Raw genomic sequence first — 25,132 nt, forward strand, 5'->3', positions numbered from 1 at the left:
GAAGAATTAACTGTATTCTCATGTAAACAGGAGAAAAAATACATTAGAACATTTTCAATTGCTTCATTCATTTTCTTTGAACCAATTGAAAGATAACTTAAATATTCAAAAAAGAAAATATTTTGTTGCATGCTAAAAATTTTTACTGTGATTTGTGCATTTATAGCAACCCACATGTGAATTAGAGCTTTTAACTAGAAGGATTCAAATGAGTGAACTGCCTGATTAAAGAGTAAGATCTATTTATAGAAAACTCCTTTGTTATCCGTGCTCCCAGTATTGGGAGAGCAGTCCCTCTCATTTAGGTGAGCATTTAGGCAAGAAGAAGACTTAAAATGACAAATATTATGCAAATATCTTATTTTTAATGTTCTGTTTTCAGTAACTTAGTGATTGTGACCTTTTAATACCATTTAAATACCTTAATTTAAAATTTTTAATTACTGTGATTACCTTCAAGTAAAAATGCTTAACTCTAAACATATAAATGACAATCCAGGACATTAATATTTCAAACTCTAAGAATCCTTTAATAGTGGTTTAATAAACTCTAATTTGCCTATTTGAAAACAGTGCTTATATTTTCTAGTCTTATTGAAATTATTCATCAGATAAAGACAATTGCAGAGTTTCTGTTCTCATGACTAAAAGGCTCAGGAGTCACTCCAGGTAAACTGGGCTAACTGGGCTGCGCAAAATAACCACACAAGAGACACAATACCCTTTTCTTTGGGGTCGCTGTGATGGCTTCTCTGACCTTAAGGGTCCACAGAAAGAGAGAGAGTGAGAGCACTGCTGACCCCTTTTATTGAGGAGAAGCTATTCAAATGAGGCAAGGGGTCAGGTTTCAGGGGGCTGAGTCTATCTTCATGATGTCCACTGTCAGCAGTTTGACTGATGCCTGGGTAGGCCACACCCAAGGGCACAGTAAGAGAAGGGGACATACACAAGGCACTTCCACGGAAGATTCTATCCTCAACAGGGCAAGGGGTTGTATTACAAAGGAACAGGTGAGCATAGCTTCACCCATGGAGATGTAGAAGATACACCCATGCACAAGACACAGACCCTGGAACCCAAGAAGGGTGGGGAAAGCTCTGCCACATTTCTGTGACTGAGTGCTTCAGCACCCAGCCAGGGAGTGTGACCCAGTCAAGTGCAAGGTTGGTCTCCCACAGATAATTGTGTTAAATTTTAAGATGGGGATTATAATCAATATTTTTCATGAAAGTTAATAATAATTCAAACCCCAAATTGTTTAAGAGTAGAAACATTAGAACTAGACTAGGTAAATTCTATGTAAACAGAATATGAAATGATTTTTACAAAATAATTAGCAATATTTACCTTGTAGCATTTTGTTCTATCTGTTCATCAATGTCACTGAAGATCTGCTTAAACTCCAAGTCTCCAGGAAACGAGTTTAATAAGCATTGTAGGTCAAAAGAATTATGGGAATATTCATCTACCCAGTCCATTCTAAGGAACAAAAATAAGCAATAAAACATGTCAGTTTCCCCAAGATAAAAAGATAAAAAAAAAAAAACCAAAGAAAGAAATCTACCTCAAACAAATCGTGATACTAAAAGTTGTAACACTAAACCAAAAATAATAGTTTCCCTTTATAGGCACATGAAATATAGACAAGGAAAAGAACTAGGGTGCTATTAAACTAGGGAGAGTGCTTTGTTATTTATATTTCATGAGGTGTGACCTAATTTTCACACTTCTCTGTGGTATGAAAACTGAACAACAAACCAGCCTTAGAGGGTACTTAAACATTCTATAGCTTCTCACTATAACCAAAGCTACAGAGGAAATCAATACACCCAGAGAGCACTGTAAACAAAGCTGGATGAAGCTAGAACTCAACGTCTTCCTTCCATTCTTATGAATACACTGACCTGGAAATTGTAGTTTCAGACTTTTATTTTTAATTTAAAAAATTTGGGGGGGGGGGCGGGTACTGCAGATTGAACCTAGGGGCGCTTTACCACTGGGCTACAGCCCCAGTCCTTTCTTAAAATTTTGAGATAGGATCTTGCAAAGTTGCTAAAGCTAGCCTTGAACTTGTGATCCTTTTGCCTCAAACTCCCTATTCGCAGGGATTATAGGGGTCCACTGCCACACCAGGCCAGTCTCAGACTTTTATAGCCTCATCCCCTGGGCCTACTTATATGTGAAGAAAGCAAAATTTTCCTTGAGCTCCTCTAGCATTCCAGACAGACTTTGCCAAAGACTATTGTCTTTCTTTGGTCACACTCAATTTCCAAAGAGAATCACTTATAAGCTATTATCTATTTTTTGGTGTCACTAATTTCCCCTAAAAATCATTTATTGTCCCTTAAAATTGCTCAGATTTTCCCCATATCCCTCTTCCCTGTCAAGAATGTATAAGCATCTGAACCTCATTGGGTTATTTAGTACTCTCCACCTTCCTGTGATCCCCCTGAACACACTAACAAGTTTGAGCATTTTCTCTTGTCAATAGTCAGTTTACTTCACTAAATTTAGACTCAAAATCACAGGGGGGAAGAAAATTCTCTTCACTGCTACACTAGTAAAGTTATTCTGTATTATTACAAGAGTCGTTTTACACCCCAAAGTTCTCTCCCTCCAGAGCAAAAAGGTTTATTCAGACACTGAATGAATGGATGGTGTGTATCTATGTGCAAGCCTCTCTTTAGAATTTGTGAACAGAAGCCCGGTGTGGTGATGCATGCCTATAATACCAGAGGCTCAGGATGTTGAGGCAGAAGGATCTCAGGTTCAAAGCCAGCCTCAGCAAAAGCAAGGTATTAAGCAACTCAGTGAAATCTTGTCTCTAAATAAAATACAAAATAGGTTGGGGATGTGGTTCACTGGTTGAGTGCCTCTTGAGTCCAATTCCTGGTACCCTCCTCTGCCTCAACAAAAAAAGAATTTGTGAACAGAACTAAATGCTGATTATTTTCATAAGTGACCAAAAGTACAAAATAACTGCAGTGGAATGATTTTAGTATTTTTTTATTCTCTTTAGCCTCTTTATTCTCTCTTATGTTTTTGTAGAAGTCTGGAAGTAACTTAGGCTTCATTCTGTTTCTCTGACTCTGGTCAAGACCCAGTAATGTGCCTTTCCCGTGTAGATTTTTAGTTTCATTTAGATTTTCAAGGAAGCAACTGTTATAGCATAATGAGAGGAAGGAGCCAGACTTGTTCGGCTGCTCAAAAATACCACTGTGGTTCCTTCTCTCTCTGATGGCTACCTCACAGCCTACTTTATTCTTTACTGTTTTGTCTGTGAAACTGGCATTGTTTCAGAGAATGGCTCTTACTACTATAGCCGCTTCCTTTTGCAATACTGTAGAATGTAGTTTTCATGCTTCTGGTGTCTTCATTTCTCAAAGCCTCTCTACCTTCTATCTTTCAGAAATATTCCAATGCATGTTTCTTTCAGTGCTGCTTTTCTATTATATCTTTACTAACATTTCAATAGGATTTCAAGAGGGAGGAAAGTAAATGTGTGTGCTTAGTCCTTCATCTTCAGAATTTTCTGTTTCCATTTCCCATACTAAGGGAAATAAAATAAATTATGAGACTTTGAAAAGTCGAAATGTACTGCACAATCTTTTCAAATAGGTATGGCCAAAGCAGAAGACACTACTTATTGATATGTGTGTGTGTGTGTGTGTATAAAATATATATATATATATATATATATATATATATATATATATATATATACGCTAATGCAAGCAAAGTAAATGTAACATTAAATTATATGAAGTCATAATTCCCAATTAGAATGCCAAGATTGATTCTACAAGAAATTCTTGTGAATATAGTCTAGTGATTACCTGTCTATAGATGTAATCTGTTTTGCTTTTCTCTTCAACATGAGGCTCAACTATATATAAATTTTAATTTCAATTTGTAATATATTTATTTAAATAAATAAATATTTAAATAATTATTACTAATGGGTACTGGGGATTGAACCCAGGGATGCTTTACCACTGAGCTATATCTCCAGTAATTTTTATTTTTTATTTTGAGACAGGGTCTTGCTAAGTTATGTAGGGCCTTGCTAAGTTGCTGAGGCTGACCTTAAACTGATGATCCTCCTGCCTTAGCCTCCTGAGTTGCTGGGACTACCGGCCTCTGTCACTGTGCCTGGCTTGTATTTGTTTCATAGAATTTAAATATTATTGTCTACTTTAAAGTTAGAACTGTATTTTTGTATAATATTGATTACTGGAGTTAAAAAAAAAACACTTTTTTTTTTAGTATTGGCAATTGAACTGAGGTGTACTCTACTACTGAGCTACAACCCCAAGTCATGCCCCCCCACCTTTATTTTTTTAAGACGGTTCTTACTAAGTTGCCCAGGCTGGCCTTAAACTTATTGATTCTTCTGCCTTGGCTTCCTGAGTAGCTGGGATTAAAGACATGCACCAAACTGCCCAGTTTCAAATTTAATTTTAAACATTATTTCCCTAGTATAACATAAAAATATTCAAGAATATTTTTAAAATGACAAAATTCTAAAAATTAGACCATTAGGACTTTTAGATTTAGCATTCAGTTTGGACTATGTGGTAATATATTTTAAGATCCAAGACAAGTAATCACATACATGTACTGAAAAATGCTAAGTGAAACTGGGCAGGTGGAGATTGAGAGGCAAGGCCTATAGCCTTGAGTCTGTACCTCAGTCTTGCTCTGTATCTTTACTTTATCACTTTATGCTGTCCTTGTAGCTAAAGACTTATTTATTCATTAAAATAGTTCTGAGTTCTGATAATAGTAGAGACAGTAAAAAAGTATCAATTTTAGCTACAGGCAAGATATTCCAGAAAAATTAATGATCAAACTAACTAATATTTAAGGAATTATTAAAGATGTGAAGAGGTCACCTAAAATTTTTACCTATACCTGTTTTTCCATGCAGCTGTTAAAGAGGGAAGACATTATGGCTGCAGGGTGTTGGCCCAAGGTGCAACATCCAGTGTTTTCAAGATGTATAAAGATTGTCAGAAGAAATGTTCCCAAAACTTGTCATAGAAAATGACTAAAAAAATTTTAAGAAAACAGTTGCATATAACAAGCATATAGGTAGCTGTCAATGAATGCTCTGGTTCTTTGAGGTGTTCATAAACACTTCATTGCATGTTTTTTCACTAGGAATTAAGGTGAGGGTGATGTGGTTTTTAAGAATTCCTCTCTCTCTCTCTCTCTCTCTCACTCTCTCCCCCTCATTCTTTCATTTGTGCAAGGCAAGCATTCTACCAACTGAACTATACCCCAGCTTGTTAAGGATTGTCTGTGTACATGGTTGTAATGTTTTTCTATCTAACCTCAGTATGAAAAATAGTCAATTAATACAAAGAATCAACAAGGAGAATGCCATTTGATAAGAATAATAAGGTATTAGAATAAAAATGGTTTAGAGTGTTCATGTAAGCTGCCTAGATTTGTGATGCTTCCACGTCTATATAAGGTTTAAAGGTGATAAAGGACCAAAAAAAAAAAAAAAAAAAAAGGCCACAGTTACCTTAAGGCAGCAAGATTAAGGTACTTTGTGACAGAATAAGAAAAAACCTGATGAGAAGCTGAGGCAAGGAAACTGAAAGTTCAAGGCCACCCTCAGCAATTTAGCAAGGCCCTAGGCAACTTAGTGAGACTGTGTCTCAAAATAAAAAATAAAAAGAGTTGGGGCAATATCTCAGTAGTAAAGTATCCTTGGGTTTAATCTCTGGGACCAAACAACAAATAAACAAAAGAGAGGGGGAAGATAGGGGAACAAGGAAGAAAAGAAAAAGAAAAACCTGATGTGTAAAACAGAATTAACATGATGGGAAAATTAGCTTGAGTGGATAGGGATGCAGAGGACCAATGTGAGAAATAAAGCAGGGAAGGCTGAATGTAGATTATTCTAATGTTTAAATATGGAAGTCTTCACATGAGGATTGTAGTGGTTCATCATGCACTAAAGTGGGCCTGGGGTCTAGGCACCAATCAATCACTATTATCTGATAAATAAAAGATAACTATGTCCTCAATGACAGTAAAGTAAATTAATGAGGGACAAAATGAGGTTTGGCAATTCTTCAGTGGTATTTCACAACAATGAAACTACTTTTTTAAATATTTAGGGGGAAAATGTGAAAGCATGTAAGGCTATAGGTTAAGATATAGCTTTATAGTCTGTTTGGTTCCTGTACTTGGAACTATTGATTTGTCATCAGGAAGGTAATCATAATTTGATATTAAAAAACCTCATCCTAATCAATAATCAATCAAGGGGTGGAGATGTGGTTCAAGCGGTAGCGAGCTTGCCTGGCATGCGTGCGGCCGCGGTTCAATCCTCAGCACCACATACAAACAAAGATGTTGTGTCTGCCGAAAACTAAAAAAAATAAAATAAAATATTAAATTTCTCTCTCTCTCTTTAAAAAAAATAAATCAAAAATTAAAGTCATAATTGTTCAAAGTATAATAACTATTAAATTGTCGTTCCACAATATTGCTTTGTTTCTGATCATTTTTTATAAGATTAAAAAAGCACATAATATTTTAAACAAATATTAACTGCTAATATAATATGAATCATTGCCTTTTAAAATTATTAAAGAGTTAAGCTTAAAGAATTATATCTAAGTCAAACATATGTGGATTAAATTTCAATCCTTGTCAAATTATAACCATTGAGTTATAAATTCCCAAGAATAGCAACTGTAAGAAAATATGAATGTATTCTCAACACTGCCAGAAAATATTACAATAAAACATACCTACCCAAAAAGCCAAAGTATCACAGATACTTTGTGATAGAATAAGAAAAAACCTGATGAGAAGCTGAGGCAAGAAAATTGAAGGTTTAAGGCCTATATGTAATCAAAGGAAATCCCACAAAATTAATTTTGAAATCTCAGTTGCCCTTTGCTATATTTTAATATAATGCCTATCTTACACTCTTTCTTTATTTAGATTCATAAAATGGTCAGAATCCTTATTTTGCATTTCTCTTTGTCTCTTCAACAATAAAACTTCAGAAAATGCCATTATTCTATATTGACAAACCAATATGTGCTTTAAAAGAGTGAAAGAAGGAAGAAAAACCACTTGGATGTAATTCACACTAAAATTAAGTATGAAAAGGAGAAATATTAGGACCACATAATTTCTTTTCTGTACAAAATCCCAGGAAGGAGGTTTACATGCCTTCTGAAATCTGTTGACACACTGTGAAATTAATGTGTCCATCTCCTCTGGATCACATAAAGTCCTACCATTCAATATCAGTGTCTAAAACAGAATAAACACTGTTAATGAGCACAATAAAGTAATAGTGTATTCTAACTAATTAAAAATAACTATATGTTCCATATACAACTGAACAAATTTCAATGTTGCACTATAAAAAACCACATTTAACTCTAAATGCCATTGATTCCAAAAATCAGATTTGAGTCTTCATCTTGGTTCTGAATCTCTATGTAGAGGTTGGGTAAGTCAATCTCTCTGTAAGAAGGCAGCTCATGTTCCTCACTTATAGAATGAGGTGAACAGAATTATTAGACCCTATGGTTTCTTTAAGCTATAAATTCATTATATTCTGTAAGAAATGGTGGGAGAACGCCCAATTTTTGCCTAATTCAAATCAGCTCTCAATGGACGAGACTATTTTGTTTATTGATACCATTATTTTTCACAGAATCCCCTATCCTTTTTTTTTTTTTTTTCTTTTTGAGATGGGAGTCTCACTATATTGCTCAGGTTGGTCTCAAACCCCTGGGTTCAAGCTATCCTTCGGCCTCAGTCTCCCAAATGACTGAGAGTCAAGGCACACCACCATGCCTGGCTACATAACCATTTTTAAGTTTCTCTTTTCCCTTACCCAGGCCTGTCACATAGAAAACTAAAGAAGAATCTATTGCTTAGCAAGAAATAATATGTGAAAAGAAGAAATATGAGGCAGCAAGTTATTATATTATACAAATGCCAACTTTTTATATTTTACTTTTTATACAAATGCCAATCTCCAAGCTCCCTAAAATATTCTAAAAAACAGCTGTCCCATGTGTCTGAACTCTTGACTGGGCACTCTTTACTCAACAAAAGTTGTCTGAGGTCAAGTGACTCATGCCTTCACAAGGAAAAGAAATCAGATCTACAGAAGCCATCAGGTATCCTTGATCTATTATTCTTTGTATTCTTATATCATTTCTATCATTCTTCATATTGCTGAATATGCTTTGTACTGCTGGTTTGATAAAATAGCAAAATAAATACAAATTTTGCTCAGGCTATCATTCTTACACCTGGACCAGCCTTTTCTTTTGGCCAGGCTATTGTTACTTTTCCATCCATATCTAGTCACAAATATTTCTTCTATATCATTCACAGAGTCCTACTAACATTACATTAATCAAAATTTAATTTTAAAAAATCATGAAAATTTTAATTCAGTGAGTACATTCTTAGAGACATGAATTAAAGTTATGATGGTTAAACAACAAGATTAATGATAACAACAGCTAGCCCAGGCACTGTTCTAAGTATTTTATGTTAAATGAACTCATTTAATTCTTAAGGTAATGCTAAGGGATAGGCATTATTATAATCTCTATATTAAAGATGTAGAAACTGAGGCACAGAAAGGTTCATGACTTGCTCAAGGTCACTTAGATCAGAAGTGACACGGTTAGGATTCAGAATACAAATGTTAACCTTAATCACAATGCTATAAACAACTACCTCTCAGGATAGACTTACACTTAAGAATTATTATTTCACTTCTAATAAATGTTAATTTGTCTTTTGCCACATATATTTGACAGCATTCACTAGAACCATCATAAATATCCTTTATTATAAAACCTACATAATTGCAAAGAAAAATAATCCCAAACAAAGCAAGATAAAAATATCTTTTTTAAAAGGCTAGATCTACTTCTCTGATAGTATAGAATTACCAGAAATCTTTCTTTTCATTAATTACTTGGGCATTGAAATTTTAATGTTTTAGCTTCCCCAAAAGACAGGAAAAAAAGATTCAAATGGAACTCAATTTGTTGATAGTAATTTAAAATATATGTTGAGGTATCATGTTAGGAAACAAAGAATGTGTTTTTCTATTCAATTTATATTCTCACCTCTCATCCACATAATAGATTTTCCTTCATAGATTGCTATGCTTTTTGCTAATAAGTATGTAACTCCTTATTACTATTATTATATGGCTTATAATACCAATATAAATTTGATAATACATTAACATTCTACAGCTATTAAAAGTCACCTTTTTAAAATATAAGATATTTCATTGTAACTCCTCTATTAATGATTTATATATGTGTGCATATGAAGTAGAAATTGACAGGATCAGTCAGAATACACTATTGTAGCTTGACAAGCAAACAGAATTAATTGTCATATGATTTTCTCACCAAATATGACAATGCTTTCTTTTCAATGCAATTCTCTTTTTAGAAAATATCTTCATTTTAATAACCCTTTATAATCTTCAATATGCAATCCTAGCCATCTCTGCTTTAATAGAACAGTGAAACCAAGATAATGTGAAAATAAATTTTAATTTATCATTCTTTTATAACTTGGCACTCATACATTTCACATGATTTCAAAGATGCAAAATTATTATATATTTTGAGATTGGAACTAAATAATGTCACCAGCCATAAGGTTAATGATTAACTAATGAATTTTTAAGCATAGTAAAACCTCATCAATATAGGGAACAAATTTATGTATATTGGTAGAAAGTTATGAAGCACTTTTAAAAAGGCAGCATATTATGCATTGACTGAGAATAATCACAAACATAGCTATGACATGCCAAATGCATTTTTAAGGAATTCTATTTCAATAAATAGATAGTACTTTGAATGTAGGACATACTTTGTATCAAAATGAGTTCCTTCTAATAAATTTAGGATTCTTAAAATACATTCCAAGAGTATAAGAAGTTCTCTTAAAATGCTAATACTATTAATTAGCTAGTCTTTTAGTATGGTAATATTAAACTATTGGTAATATTAACTAGCTTAACACTAACTTAATGATTAAAATCTATCCTTGGCAATACCCTTTTATGACTTCCAAGGTTTCGCTTCACAAATTGTCACTAATCTTGTATCATCAATATTCCTTTCAAATGATTATAAACATGTTCAAGATTCTTATTAGAAATAGCAGCCCCTCTCTGGGACCATCTCCTCCCTTCCCTTCATATTCTAGTTTCTCAAAATAGTAGTCTATATATCCTAATCCAATATTATTACTGATTATCAGTCCAGAAAATCAGGTTTCTGCCTATACCCTTAAAATGAAACTGACCAGAATATTTTTCAGCTCCTATTATATCATACATAGTCTAGTGGAAGGAACTCATTCCTTGAAATTGTCTCCTGTCTTGACAATACTTCTAGTTCTCTTCTTGTCTCACACCATTTACTCACAGGCTCCTGGTAAGAGATAAAACTGGGTAGCTGGTCAGCTCACAACATGTTTTTTTTTTTTTTTAACTTTGATACACAACATGTGCATATAAAATGAAAGCATATTTTTGTGTTATAGGACCTAGCTTTTCTGGTTATAACTAATTGCTTGAGAGTTACACCATCTGATGATGTTAGATCGTCTAAATAAATTTTGAGGATGGGACCAAAGGCAAGGGCAGGGAATCACTGACAATAGATCAATCAAGTTAATTTCAGCCTCCTAAGAGAAGATATATGTTCTGTGGATTTTGGTGGCTGAGGCCACTGAAGCCACACAGTTCCTTTCCTCTGAATGAATGATTATATAGCTTTGTGTTGATTTGGTGAGACACAAAAAATAAATCCGTTTGGGCACCATTGCCCAACAATTGCTCTTCTTCTTTTTGCCTTAAATTAACCAGAGTGGTTTTTATTACATTAATAATAATCTTAATTGTCTTCTCTTTCATCTCTGCCATTAAACATTGATATTCACCACAGATATTCTCTCTAGACTTATGATGAGGTTAAGAACATGCCTCCCGAATATGCCCTTAGCTCTTAGGAAAACAACTGAAGCAGAAAGCTCTCTCAAACCTTGCTTCTCCCCTGAAGTAGGCCATAAAAGAATTCTCTTATCTTACTTTGAAATAGGTCATAAGCCTCTTCATTCCAGAGGTGCCTACCCTGGTAACAGTGCCTCTTCTATGGCACTTCCTTCTCTTCTTGTTCATTTCATGTCAGACTTCATGATCCTCATTTATTCTGTGTGCTTTTGTGAGTAAATTCTTCATCTATCATTACTATGCTCTTTAGGTCTAGATCTCTACCCCAACACACATTTCCAAGCAATTACTAGATAATTGCACATGTCTAAAACTTAATTCAAAATCTTTTATTTAAACTGTTTTTTTCTCTGACACTATAGGCTAACCAACTATCTCTTTTTCTTTTGCCCTTGTATCTTAGAGCAGGTATTTGTAAACTGTGGTAGAACCTGTTTCTGTATGACCTAAGAATGATTTCTGTATTTCTAATGTGTTATAAAACAAAACAAAATAAAACAAAAAAGCGAAAGCAAAAAAAAAGAGAGTACATATGTGACTCACAAATCCTAAAATATTTACTATCTGGTCCTTTATAATAGAAAAAGTTGACTGATCCCCATCTTAAAGGGTCAAAAAGTTCTTTGACCCTAGTCTCCCAGATATCTTTCTTTGGTACTAGAGATTGCACCCAGTGGTGCTTAACCACTGAGGCATATCCCCAGCCCTTTTTATTTTTTTAATTTTGAGTCAGGGTCTCATTAAGTTTCTTACGGCCTTGCTTAGTTGCTGAGTCTGGCCTTGAACTTGTGATCCTCCTGCCTCAGCCTCCCTAGCTGCTGGGATTACAGGCTTGTGCCCAAGCTCTCCCAAATATCTAAAATGGTTAGTGAATAATTCAAATTTTACTTTTCCTTCTGTCAGCTACAGTATTCCAAGTCTGAACATTATTTCTTGCTGAAAAAAATGGAAGAGCTGGGTGCAGTGGTGCATGCCTGTAATCCCAGCAGCTCAGGAGGCTGAGGCAGGAGGATCATGAGTTCAAAGATAGCCTCAGCAAAAGCGAAGCAACTCACTGAGACTCTGTAAATAAAATACAAAACAGGGCTGGGGATATTGTTGTTCAGTGGTTGAGTGCCCCTTAGTTCAATCCCTGGTACCAGGAAAAAAAAGAAAAACATCCTATGTGGTTTCTAAGGATCATATCTTGTGGTATGATAATGTGTATATACACACACACATATTTGGGTTTTGTTCTCTCTTGAGTATAGAGCTCAAAAAACCTTTGTAATTTCCTGAGTGATATGTCTTTTATTATTTATGTCTGAATTTATGCTGAAATATGACTCTTGGTGGGTCCCTAAAAGGCTTCAGGATGGGAACTGGTCACCAGAGGAATCAATCACCTAAGTAGCAGGTTGTAGGTTTAAAACTGAGCCCAGTTACTAATGGTTGATGATTTAATCAATCATGAGTACATGATAAACTTCAATTAAAAACTGAAACAAGATGATTCAGGGAGCTCCCAGGATGTTCAATCCACTCATGTCTTGAGAGGGTGGCACATCCAGAGAACATATGGAGACTTGCTGCCATGGTCCCCACCCTTGCTTTGTCTTATACATATCTTCCAGTTGACTATCCCTCAGTTATACATTTTCTGATATGCATACCTATAAGTACAGTGTTTCCTGAATTCTGTGAGTCATTCTAATGAATTATCCAGCCCAAGAGTGAGTTGTAAGAATCCTTGAATATGCACTCCACTAGGTTAAGTGCAACATATCAGAAATGTAGATATTATTCTTAGCTGGGAAATCATATAATAACAGGGCATATGGGAAAACCAGTTGTGTCTGCATATGAAGTGAATGCAGCCTTGTGGGGGTATGCATTAACTACAGGCAATCAATATCAGAATTAAATGAACTAAACTGTAGGACATCCAAGTGTTGTGTGCCTTGCATGTCGGCACTTGACTTCTCATTTTACAAACTAAATCTGGTTATTTCACTACTCTGCTGAAATAATACTGAGGTTTTTCCACAATGCATAGCACAATTCTAGGCTCTTCTTGTTTATACATATAGTTCTTCATATTTAATTATATTTTTCTATTGTGACTGTCCTTGATTGATATCCTGAAACAGTCACCCAGCTATTCACTAAGAATGCTTTCAGCAGAATATTTTATTTGTGGAGATATTTACTCCATCATGTAAACAATACTATTTAAAGGCAACACATAACCATTATAACTTAAGAAAAAAAAGTTATCTACAATTGTGGCTTAAACCATTTTTGAGTGCCTTTTTAAAAATAATTTAAACCATTTTTTAAAAAATATTTTGAAAAGATAAGAAACTATGCTGTGGTGAAAAATCAGGATTTAATATTTAAGTTAATCAAATAAAATTTAAATGTGATACCTAAAAATTCTGTTTCCATCTAGAAAAAAGGGAAATGAGATTAAAATAATCTTTAAGGACTCTTACTTTTAAAATTCCATGATTTTTAATCATGTGATTAATTTCTTTAATATTTAAGAAATCTTTTGTCATATGTACTTTGCAATATGCTTTTTAATTTTATAGTTAATAAAACGAAAATTTGTTAGTAGTTAAAAAATTCATATGAAATGACTTGAAAATCAATTTAAAAAGCAACAGTGAAAGTAAATAATCAATTTCTTCATGTTAAATCAAAAAATCCATCACTATACTTGCTTTTTACTTTATTTGCTGCTTAACATATCTCAACAGTGAATCTATCATATCAACATAGTCATCATGATCCAAGCTGCAAATAATAGAGAGTGTCAGTGTCAATTTTGCTTTCTCACACTTGCTTCCCTTCACTTCATCTGATTTTAATAATCCCTGTCAAACCACAAACAGTCCAAATTACCTTCATGACACAGAAGCTTTCAAGGAGTAGACAGAATCTCAACTTTCATTTAGCAACTACAAAAGAAAGCTGTCCAGCTGGACAAATATTATTTCCACACTTGACAATCTCTACAGTTGAGCATGCATTTTAATTTTAACTAAACCTGCCTGGAGTTTGATATGAGCTACTTGTGTTGTGTAGATTGACTCACAGGATTATCAGACCAATGACTGTAATTGTGATGAAAGAACCTAGCATTTATCTACTAAAAGATGAATCACATACCAAAACTAAAACATCAAAATGAACACATGAAAGATAATGTATAGGTATTAATTATAGGAGGAAAAATTAGGTTTTTTAATTACTAAAGTTTAAAAGATACAGAATACATTCTTTTTTTAAAATTTTTTAGTTGCTGATGGACCTTTTTAAATTTATTTATACTGTGGTGCTGAGAATCAAAACCAGTGCCTCATGCATGCTATGCAAGCACTATACCACTGGGCCACAACCCCAACTCCAAGAATACATTTTCCATATAATTTTTAAAAGTAACAAGTCAAAATATGAAGTAGCAAAAAAATTTACTTACACAAATTATAATCATGTTTCTCAGATACCACTGAGAAACAGGATTAAAGAATGACATTTTAAAAATTAGAAGTCAGATTTCTAGAAAAGTTTTATTTGTCAAGTACAATAAAGCTTACATTCTTGACAAGATACCAAAAAGTCCACTCTATACCACCAACATGCCCTTAAATATAAAATGTAGAATTTCAAGAAATTCCGGAGTAAAGATGAATAATGATACTAAGTTTGTAGAGAAATATTAGAATAAAAGTTATTATGCAAGCCATATTGAGGACTATTAGCTCTTTGGAATTTAATTTATTAAATATATCTAAAAGTTTCAAACTGTAAAATATTTTTGAGAACATTTTAAACTAGACCCAAACTCTTTCTAAAGTTGTTAAAATCTCACAAATGTACAAAGGCTATCTTCCCTCCAGCCTGCTATAAGTTGTTCCTAGGCCTATTTATTCCTTCCCCATTGGCTCTGCTTCTCCCTTAACACTGCTTCTCCCTTAACTCCATTTTGGAAACTCTACCTCAATTTCTTTAACCAGCTCCCTTTCCTTGTATTTCCCTTTATGCTCTAACTGGATGATTTCTCCTACATCCACATTGACTGTTACAATCTGTCTGCTAGAGTTATTGTTCTGACTATATGCTGGGCAAATTCCACAGTGCCTCAAATTTAATATGCCTCAATTTTATTCTCTTTGAAACTTCTTCATTTTCTTGACAACCATATGATAATTAATAGCTCCAACATCAACCTAGATATTCCTGTCAGAAATGTGATAGGCATCTCTTAAAATCCAATATTCTCTCATCAACCCCACAGCTATGTCTTTCACATCCATCCATTTCCTCCTACTACCTACCCCTGTGTATGTTTAAACACCATCTTCTAGATAAGTGCAGCAGTGTCCTAAAAGGTCTCCCTACTTTGGGTATCATTACCTTCTAACACATACCCTAACTTCTAAATCATGATCTTTGTAAAATAGAAAAAGAAATCAGTGTTTATAATAAGATTTTAAGTCTAAGTGACTGGGAATAAAGTTATACTCACATGAGAAAGAGAAAAATCACAGAAGTGGTTTCTAACAGGAAAGTGTAAACATTCTATCTTCTATTTTTACATTTATATTTTTGCTTGAAAAATTATAATCATATATATTTATAGAGTATAAAGTGATGTTGTAATATATGTATACAGTGTAAAATGAATGAATCATACCCCTCACCTTAAATACTTATTATTTATTCCTTCTAAGTGAAACTTTATACTTTTGAGTAACATCTCCTATTGCCCTAACCCCATGGTACTAACTATCTACTGTCTATGACTTCAATTATTTTAGATTCCATGTAAAAGTAAGAACATGTGACATTTGTCTTTTGGTGTATAGATTATTTTACTTAGCCTAATGTCTTCCAGTTTCATCAATGTTGTCTTGAATAATGGAATTTCTTTCTTTTCTGGTTGAAGAATATTCTCTTGTATACATGAACCACATTTTATTTATCAATTTATCTGCTAATGAATACTTGGGTAGGGTGTTAACTTTAGAATAGAAAAATTTGAAATACAAGAAGTATAGTTAGGTCTGAACATCCAGCAACCATTTGGAAAACGCAAAGGGAATTTTGAAAAAAGGGAAGAAACATATACACAAAAAAGGACTACATAATTTATCATTCAAACCAGGCAATTTTTTAGCTTAAAAAGGGTAAGCAAATGATAAAAACTATATAATTTTTGAAATGCATATTTACATATAATAAAATCAGATAAGTGGTTCTGTTAAATTTGAGGCCATATACAATAAATATATTAAGAACTTTTTAAAATAAACTTTTTTCAAGAAAATTCTTTTGCTTAGTAAAGCAAAAACTCTATTATTTGTATAAAGTTTTATGAACAGATGGTTTTTTAAATATTTATTGTTTAGTTACAGGTGGACACAATATGTTTATTTATTTATTTTTTATGTGGTGCTGAGGATCGAACCTAGTGCCTCACACATGGTAGGTGAGCACTCTACCTCTGAGCCACAACCCTAGCCCATGAACAGATGATTCTTGATGCATTTTCACATATTTTAATCAATTTGTCCACTATGTGTCATTCACAGCTAGTTTTCTGAAGAATAAATTTTTATATGACTATTTTATGGCTAGCAGGTTTTTTGGAACTATCAATACCTTCAAATGACTCTTTTACATAAATAACATTTTAAATTAAAATGGGAAATATTCTCCTTTAGGTGCAAAGATGTCTGATAAAGTTATGAAGTTCAAAGAGAATTTTGTTAGATCAAGAATAGTCTCAATGTTTTACTATGAAATATTTTTACAAATAATATTTTTGCCTCCGTGCAGACTTTTTTCACCAATAATTTTAAAAGACGAAACTCATCAAATAAATATTTATGGTTATTTTGAATGTTTTTTCTAAATTTAATTGGTGCAAAAATGTAAGCTTTTACATTTTACCATAATTATGGGCCAGAATATTAATAAACAATATCAGCTCCTTCAAAATATTTTCCCCAGAAGGCTAGATATTGAAAAGGAAACTATGAAATTTCATATTTAGGGCATATGATTCAAACTTTTATCATTTAATCTGTTCAATTCTCCCATTGATGTAATGAGATACTTGGCAGTATCTTCCAGGTGGCAAGCTTTATTTTCAACGTTTGCAATTATCTAAAATCTTCACAAAGATTGGAAGTCCTATTCTCCATTTATTGAATGCTTCAGTTAAATATTTCTAGTGGATTCTGAAGAAACTGGAGCCAAAATTTAGAGGGCATTTTTAATTAATTAATTAATTTTGGGGGGACCCAACATGGCGTCGGGCAGGGAGGCAGCGTTTTCAGTACCTCCTCAATAACGGGGTCAGAGAGACGCATTAATACGCTTAGATTCTACCTGCTGAGAAACGTCTAGCAAAATCCCACTGAATTGAGACCTGATGGGAATTAGGAGGATTATTGGAGGTGACAGTTTGCCCCAGACGAGTGAATCTCTGCCACACGGTGCAGAGATCCAGACCCTCCACCCACTGCCGCGCGGCTCACCAACCAGCCGCTGCTGCGCAGCGACCAACCACCAAGGCGGCTCAGCAGGTGTGGTGCAGGGACCCTATGAAGAGGTCTCTAACCAAGCCTTCATGAAATAGCGAACCGGGAACCGAAACCAACTGAGATTGGGTCAGACCAGAGACAGGCCAGTCCTACCCCTCCCTTCGGACACTCCGGCAAGGAGCCTGGGACCCACCATAGCAGAGAGGTGACGTCACCAGAGTTCGGCCGACGAGATTCCTTCCCAGCGGAATCTGCTTTAGCAGGTGTGTGACTTCCACCCCCACCAGATACAAACAGCCGGGAAACCTCAAAAATGTCTCCATGGGAGTGACTGTAGGGGTGGAGGGAAGCAGAGGGCACTCCCGACCTCCAACTCCTCTTATTGCCAGCGGAGTACATGTGACTGTAGGAGCCGAGGGAAGCAGTGGGGATTCTCGATCCCCAACTCCCCTTAACACCAGCAGCAACACCCAAGGTCTTAGCCGCCAGTTTCCGAGGGTGTGCCCATCAAAGGGGTCCGGAAAAATTAAACTGTAGGTTCCCAGATCACCGCTCCACAGCACTGGGGCTTAGATGAATGACAGAGAGAGTGATCAGTCATTCGGGAAATAGGGCATGCAGTGGGGCTGTAAGTGTAACCAGATCCTTGGGGAACCCCCTCCGGTGAGCAGGACCTGGCTGGCTGGCTGGCAGGAGGAAGGGGGGAGGGGCTGGAGAAGTGAAATGGCTCTGGACTAATAGGATTGAAAGACTCCCAGGAGCCATCTTACAGGGATTGCTGTTGGCATGTAGAGGGCAGAAGCTCGGCTCAGAGGGCATAGCTCCACCTACTAGAAGAGAAGAAAATGGATCTCTAAGATTTCATTTTTTTCTTATATTTCTATTTTATTAGTTTTTTCTCCCCTATTCATTCTTTTTTCTTTCCCTTTTCAAGTTTTATTATTGTTTCCATTCTCCTCTATTCTATCTCTCTCTCTCTCCTTCTTTATTTTTAAGAGCACCTTCCTTCCCCTACCCCCCAACTTTCATCCCAAGCATTATGTCTTCCATTACGTGTCATTGTCTAAATGCAAATAGGTGAATGTTTCGAGGCTGTCTATAGGGCTCCTAAATACCTAGCTATTACCAAACACACTGATCCAATGGCCTGTTAATATCCCCCTTCAGTAGAACAATCTTCCAAAGTAGCTAACCCTCATACCATCATAGCACCTAACCTAAACATAAAGTCCTAAGACCAAACAACAAATCACTATATGCATACAGAATCCGGAAACCTTTTATGAATTGAACGAATCAGCTTTAAAGTACAATAAAGCCCAACATTTCTAGGCATAGTCTCCCACCACAAAGGAGAGACCACAGAGATATACAAAACCAAAACAAATTTATAGGAGAAAACAGAAAAAGAGCAGTTAAACAGAGTTGGAAAGTAATGTGAACAACATGAAAAAACAAGGGACAAAAGGATTACAAACAATGCAGGACAACTTAAATCTACAGGAGAACCTACAGGCATCAGAAAAATGGACAGAGAAAGAACTCAAGGCATACCTGACTCAGATGGAATGGAATCTTAGAGAAGTCATTAGACAGCAAGTCGAAACAATGAAAGAATACGTTGAAAACGAATTGCATAAGCAAATTCAAATTGCAAAGAAGGAACTATACCAGGAGATAGAGATTTTAAAAAATAATCAAACAGTAATCCTACAAATGCAGGAAACCATAAAACAAATTAAAAACTCAAACAAGAATATTACAAATAGACTAGATCAAATAGAAGTCAGAACATCAGATAATGAAGACAAAGTTTATCAACTCGAAAAGAATATAGTCAATGCAGAAAGGATGTTAAAAAATCATGAGCAATCCATGCAAGAGATATAGGATGTCATAAAAAAACCAAACTTGAGAGTCATTGGGATAGAAGAGGGTATAGAGGTTCAAACCAAAGGAATGAACAATATGTTGAATGAAATAATCCTAGAAAACTTCTCAGATATGAAAGATGGAATGGATTGCCAAATCCTGGAAGCCTACAGGACCCCAAAGATATAAAACCATAATAGACCAACACCAAGACACATAATTATGAAGATATCCAACATACAGAACAAGGAGAGAATATTAAAAGCTATAAGAGAAAGGAGGCAGATCACATTCAGGGATAAACCAATTAGGTTAATGGCTGATTTTTCATCACAGACTTTGATAGCAAGAAGATCTTGGAACAATGTATTTCAAATGCTGAAAAATAATGGATTCCAACCAAGAATACTGTATCCAGCAAAATTAGGCTTCAGATTTGAAAATGAAATTAAAATATTTCACGATAAACAAAAGTTAAAAGAATTCGCAGCCAGAAAACCAGCACTGCAAGGCATTTTGAGCAAAATACTACAAGAAGAGGAATTGAAAAACAGCACCCAAAACTAACAGTGAGCGGTATCTCAGTAAAGGGGGAGAAAAATAACCAAAGACGAAAAACTAGCCAAATTAAAATAAATAAATAAATAAATAAGCACGACTGGAAATACAAAGCATATATCAATAGTAACCCTAAATGTTAATGGCTTAAATTCAGCAATCAAGAGACATAGACTACTAACCTGGATTAAAACAAACAAACAAAAAAACCAGATCCAACAATATGCTGCCTTCAGGAGACTCATATGATAGGAAAAGCCATACACAGGCTGATGGTGAAAGGTTGGGAAAAATCATACCACTCACATGATCCTCGGAAGCAAGCAGGAGTGGCCATACTCATATCGAATAAAATCAACTTCAAACCTAAGTTAATCAAAAGGGATAACGAAGGACACTATATATTGTTAAAAGGAACCATTTACCAACAAGATATAACAATTATCAATTTGTATGCACCAAACAAAGGTGCTGCAACGTTCATAAAAGAAACTCATCAAGTTCAAGAGTCAAATAGACCACAACACAATGATTATGGGTGACTTCAACACACCACTTTATCCATTAGACAGATATCCATTTATCCATTTTCAAGGTGTGGAGATAATACCATGCATCTTATCTGATCATAATGGAATGATAAAAGAAGGAAGGAAAAATCCTGCATCACCTGGAAAATGAACAATATGTTACTGAACGATCAATGGGTTACAGAAGACATAAAGGAGGAAATCAAAAAAACTTAGAGATAAACGACAATACAGACACAACATATTGGAATCTATGGGACACAATGAAAGCAGTTTCAAGAGGGAAATTCATTGCCTGGAGTTCATTCCTCAAAAAAAGAAAAAACCAAAAAAAAAAAAAATGAACTCACACTTCATCTCAATACCCTAGAAAAGGAAGAGCAAAACAACAGCAAATGTAGTAGAAGACAAGAAATAATTAAAATCAGAGGGGAAATCAACGAAATTGAACCAAAAATAAACATTGAAAAATTGATAAAACTAAAGGTTGGTTCTTTGAAAAAATAAATAAAATCGACAGATCCTTAGCCATGTTAACGAAGAGAAGAAGAGAGAGAACTCAAATTACTAACATAGGGATGAAAAAGGCAATATCACAACAGACACTACAGAAATACAGAAGATAATAAGAAAGTATTTTGAAACTCTATATTCCAATAAAATAGAAGATAGTGAAGATATGGATAAATTTCTTAAGTCATATGATCTGCCCAGGTTGAGTCAGGAAGACACACACAATTTAAACAGACCAATAACAAAGGAGGAAATAGAAGAAACCATCAAAACACTACCAACAAAGAAAAGCCCTGGACTGGATGGGTATTCAGTGGAGTTTTACAAAACCTTCAAAGAAGAATTAATACCAATACATTTCAAGCTATTTCAAGAAATAGAAAAAAGAAGGATCTCTTCCAAATTCATTCTGTGAGGCAACATCACCCTGATCCCGAAATAAGACAAAGACACTTCAAAGAAAGTAAACTACAGACCAATATTTCTAATGAACATAGATGCAAAAATCCTCAATAAAATCCTGGCGAATCAAATACAAAAGGATATAAAAAAAAAATTGTGCACCATGATCAAGTAGGATTCATCCCTGGGATGCAAGGCTGGTTCAATATACAGAAATCAATGAATGTTATTCACCACATCAATAGATTTAAAGATAAGAACCATATGATCATCTCGATAGATGCAGAAAAAGCATTCGACAAAGTACAGCATTCCTTTATGTTCAAAACTCTAGAAAAACTAGGGATAACAGGAACTTACCTCAACATTTTAAAAGCTATATATGCTAAGCCTCAGGCTAGCATCATTCTAAATGGAGAAAAATTGAAGGCATTCCATCTAAAATCTGGAACAAGACAGGGATGCCCTCTCTCACCACTTCTATTCAATTGAGTTCTTGAAATACTACCCAGAGCAATTAGACAGACAAAAGAAATTAAAGGCATAAAAATAGGAAAAGAAGAACTTAAATTATCACTATTTGTGGATGATATGATACTATATCTAACAGACCCACAAAGGGTCTACAAAGAAACTACTAGAGCTAATAAATGAATTCAGCAAAGTGGCAGGATATAAAATCAACACGCATAAATCAAAGGCATTCCTGTATACCAGCAACAAAACTTCTGAAATGGAAATGAGGAAAACTACTCCATTCACAATATCCTCAAAAAAATTAAAATACTTGGGAATCAGCCTAACAAAATTGGTGAAAGATTTATACAATGAAAACTACAGAACCCTAAAGAGAGAAATAGAAGAAGATCTTAGAAGATGGAAAAATATACCTTGTTCATGGATAGTCAGAACTAACATCATCAAAATGGAGATATTACCCAAAGTTCTCTATAGGTTTAATGCAATGCCAATCAAAATCCCGACGACATTTCTTGTAGAAATAGATAAAGCAATCATGAAATTCATATGGAAAAACAAAAGACCCAGAATAGCAAAAGCAATTCTAAGCAGGAAGTGTGAATCTGGAGGTATAGCGATACCAGATTTCAAACTGCACTACAGAGCAATAGTAACAAAAACAGCATGGTACTGGTACCAAAACAGGCAGATGGACCAATGGTACAGAACAGAGGACACTGAGACCAATCCACAAAATTACAACTTTCTTATATTTGATAAAGGGGCAAAAAGCATGCAAGGGAGGAAGGATAGCATCTTCAACAAATGGTGCTGGGAAAACTGGAAATCCATATGCAACAAAATGAAGCTGAATCCTTTTCTCTCGCCATGCACAAAAGTTAACTCAAAATGGATCAAAGAGCTTGATATCAAATCAGAGACTCTGCATCTGATAGAAGAAAAAGTTGGCTCCGATCTACATATTGTGGGGTCGGGCTCCAAATTCCTTAATAGGACATTCATAGTCCAAGAGTTAATAATAAGAATCAACAAATGGGATTTACTCAAACTAAAAAGTTTTTTCTCAGCAAGAGAAACAATAAGAGAGGTAAAGAGGGAGCATACATCCTGGGAACGAATTTTTACTCCTCACACTTCAGATAGAGCCCTAATATCCAGAGTATTCAAAGAACTCAAAAAACAATAAGATAACAAATAACCAATCAACAAATGGGCCAAGGACCTGAACAGACACTTCTCAGAGGAGGACATACAATCAATCAACAAGTACATGGAAAAATGCTCACCATCTCTAGCAGTCAGAGAAATGCAAATCAAAACCACCCTAAGATACCATCTCACTCCAGTAAGATTGGCAGCCATTATGAAGTCAAACAACAATAAGTGCTGGCGAGGATGTGGGGAAAAGGGTACACTTGTACATTGCCGGTGGGACTAAAATTGGTGCAGCCAATTTGGAAAGCAGTATGGAGATTCCTGGGAAAGCTGGGAATGGAACCACAATTTGACCCAGCTATCACTCTTCTCGGACTATTCCCTGAAGACCTTAAAAGAGCACACTATAGGGATACTGCCACATCAATGTTCATAGCAGCACAAGTCACAATAGCAAGACTGTGGAACCAACCTAGAGCCCTTCAATAGATGAATAGATAAAAAATAGGTGGCATTTATACACAATGGAGTATTACGCAGCACTAAAAATGACAAAATCATGGCATTTGCAGGGAAATGGATGGCATTAGAGCAGATTATGCTAAGTGAAACTAGCCAATCCCTAAAAAAAAAGAAATGCCAAATGTCTTCTTTGATATAAAGAGAGCAACTAAGAACAGAGCAAGACGGAAGAGCATGAGGAAAAGATTAACATTAAACAGAGAGGAGTGGTGAGAGGGGAAGGGAGAGAGAAGGGAAATTGCATGGAAATGGAAGGAGACCCTCATTGTTACACAAAATTACATATAAGAGGTTATGAGGGGAAAGGGGAAAAAAACAAGGGAGAGAATTGAATTACAGCAGATGGGGTAGAGAGAGAAGATGGGAGGGGAGGGGAGGGGGGATAGTAGGGGATAGGAAAGGTAGCAGAATACAACAGTCACTAATATGGCATTATGTAAAAACGTGGATGTGTAACCGATGATTCTGCAATTTGTATTTGGGGTAAAAATGGGAGTTCATAACCCACTTGAATCAAATGTATGAAAGATGATATGTCATGAGCTTTGTAATGTTTTGAACAACCAATAAAAAAATTAATTTTTTAGTTGTAGATGGACACAATTCTTTATTTTGTTTATTTATTTTTTATGTGGTGTTGAGGATTGAACCCAGTGCCTCACACATGTGAGGCAAGTACTCTACTGCTGAGCCACAATCCCAGCCCCTGGAGTACATTTTTACAAAAACGTTTAATACCATAGTAGGATACCTGAGTTGATCCACAAAATAATTCTACAAAGTGTCAAAAGTTCTAAAATCCAAGGAGAAAGTATATACCATCATGATATAAAATTATTTTTGATTTTATTAAACATCAGCCTATTAGTAAATATTTATAAGCCATTTATTTTATGTATGTATAAAGCATTTAAATTTTTAAACTGTATATTTCATTTTTATTAGTAGAATACTGCAGTTTAGGGAATGTAATTAGAAATTACCATGTGCATGATAACATATTCCAGAAACAGTTCTCTCCACTGTCTCTAAACTTATTAAAAGCATTTTTATAATGTTGTGTTCTACAAGTAGATAGTATTAGTATCACCAAAAACAAATACTTTCATTATTTTTCTTATACTGTGTAATATAATTTATAATATCCTTCACAATATCAAATATTTCAACACAATGAATTTCCAAATGCTTTATTTTTATTTCATAAACAGGATGAGAAATTTGAACCATCATTGGAATTGATTTTTTTTTTATTACAAATATCCAATGATATTGACGGACACCTGGCATCATTTAACTGTTGAAATTCTTCAAATGGATAGATATATCAACTGTTATTGCTTCCCTTTTCATACATGCAAAGGAAAACTTGAAATTAAAAGTGCAAGGAATTAATTTAGAACAACCACTTGATCTAAATGAAAAGTCATGTTTAACAGATATACAAAGTATATTTTGCAATGAAATATTAAAATGGAAATGTTAAGGCATCCTTCCCTTTTTTGCCTAGGTGA

At 34.7% G+C, this 25,132-nt stretch overlaps 1 protein-coding gene across 12 annotated transcripts in view; it reads right to left on the reverse strand.

Moving 5' to 3' along the window:
* Positions 1 to 25,132, reverse strand: part of Kiaa0825 (KIAA0825 ortholog) — a 383,898-nt gene that overhangs the window by 335,898 nt on the left and 22,868 nt on the right. For 8 of the 12 annotated variants that reach the window (XM_078044969.1, XM_078044977.1, XM_078044964.1 and 5 more), the window contains 2 exons: positions 6,319 to 6,388; positions 1,348 to 1,479 (listed from right to left, as the gene is read on the reverse strand). The exons of 1 other annotated variant lie outside the window; for it this stretch is intronic. In XM_078044969.1, the coding sequence (XP_077901095.1) occupies positions 1,348 to 1,478 (131 nt within the window). In that variant the 5' untranslated portion in view covers position 1,479; positions 6,319 to 6,388. Of the gene's footprint in view, positions 1 to 1,347; positions 1,480 to 6,318; positions 6,389 to 25,132 lie in introns of those variants that run through there. 3 more of the 12 variants (XM_040273480.2, XM_040273481.2, XM_021726907.3) reach the window with 2 other exon arrangements.

The sequence above is a fragment of the Ictidomys tridecemlineatus genome, chromosome 1 (assembly GCF_052094955.1).
Source record: "Ictidomys tridecemlineatus isolate mIctTri1 chromosome 1, mIctTri1.hap1, whole genome shotgun sequence".
In the NCBI taxonomy this organism is placed as follows: domain Eukaryota; kingdom Metazoa; phylum Chordata; class Mammalia; order Rodentia; family Sciuridae; genus Ictidomys; species Ictidomys tridecemlineatus.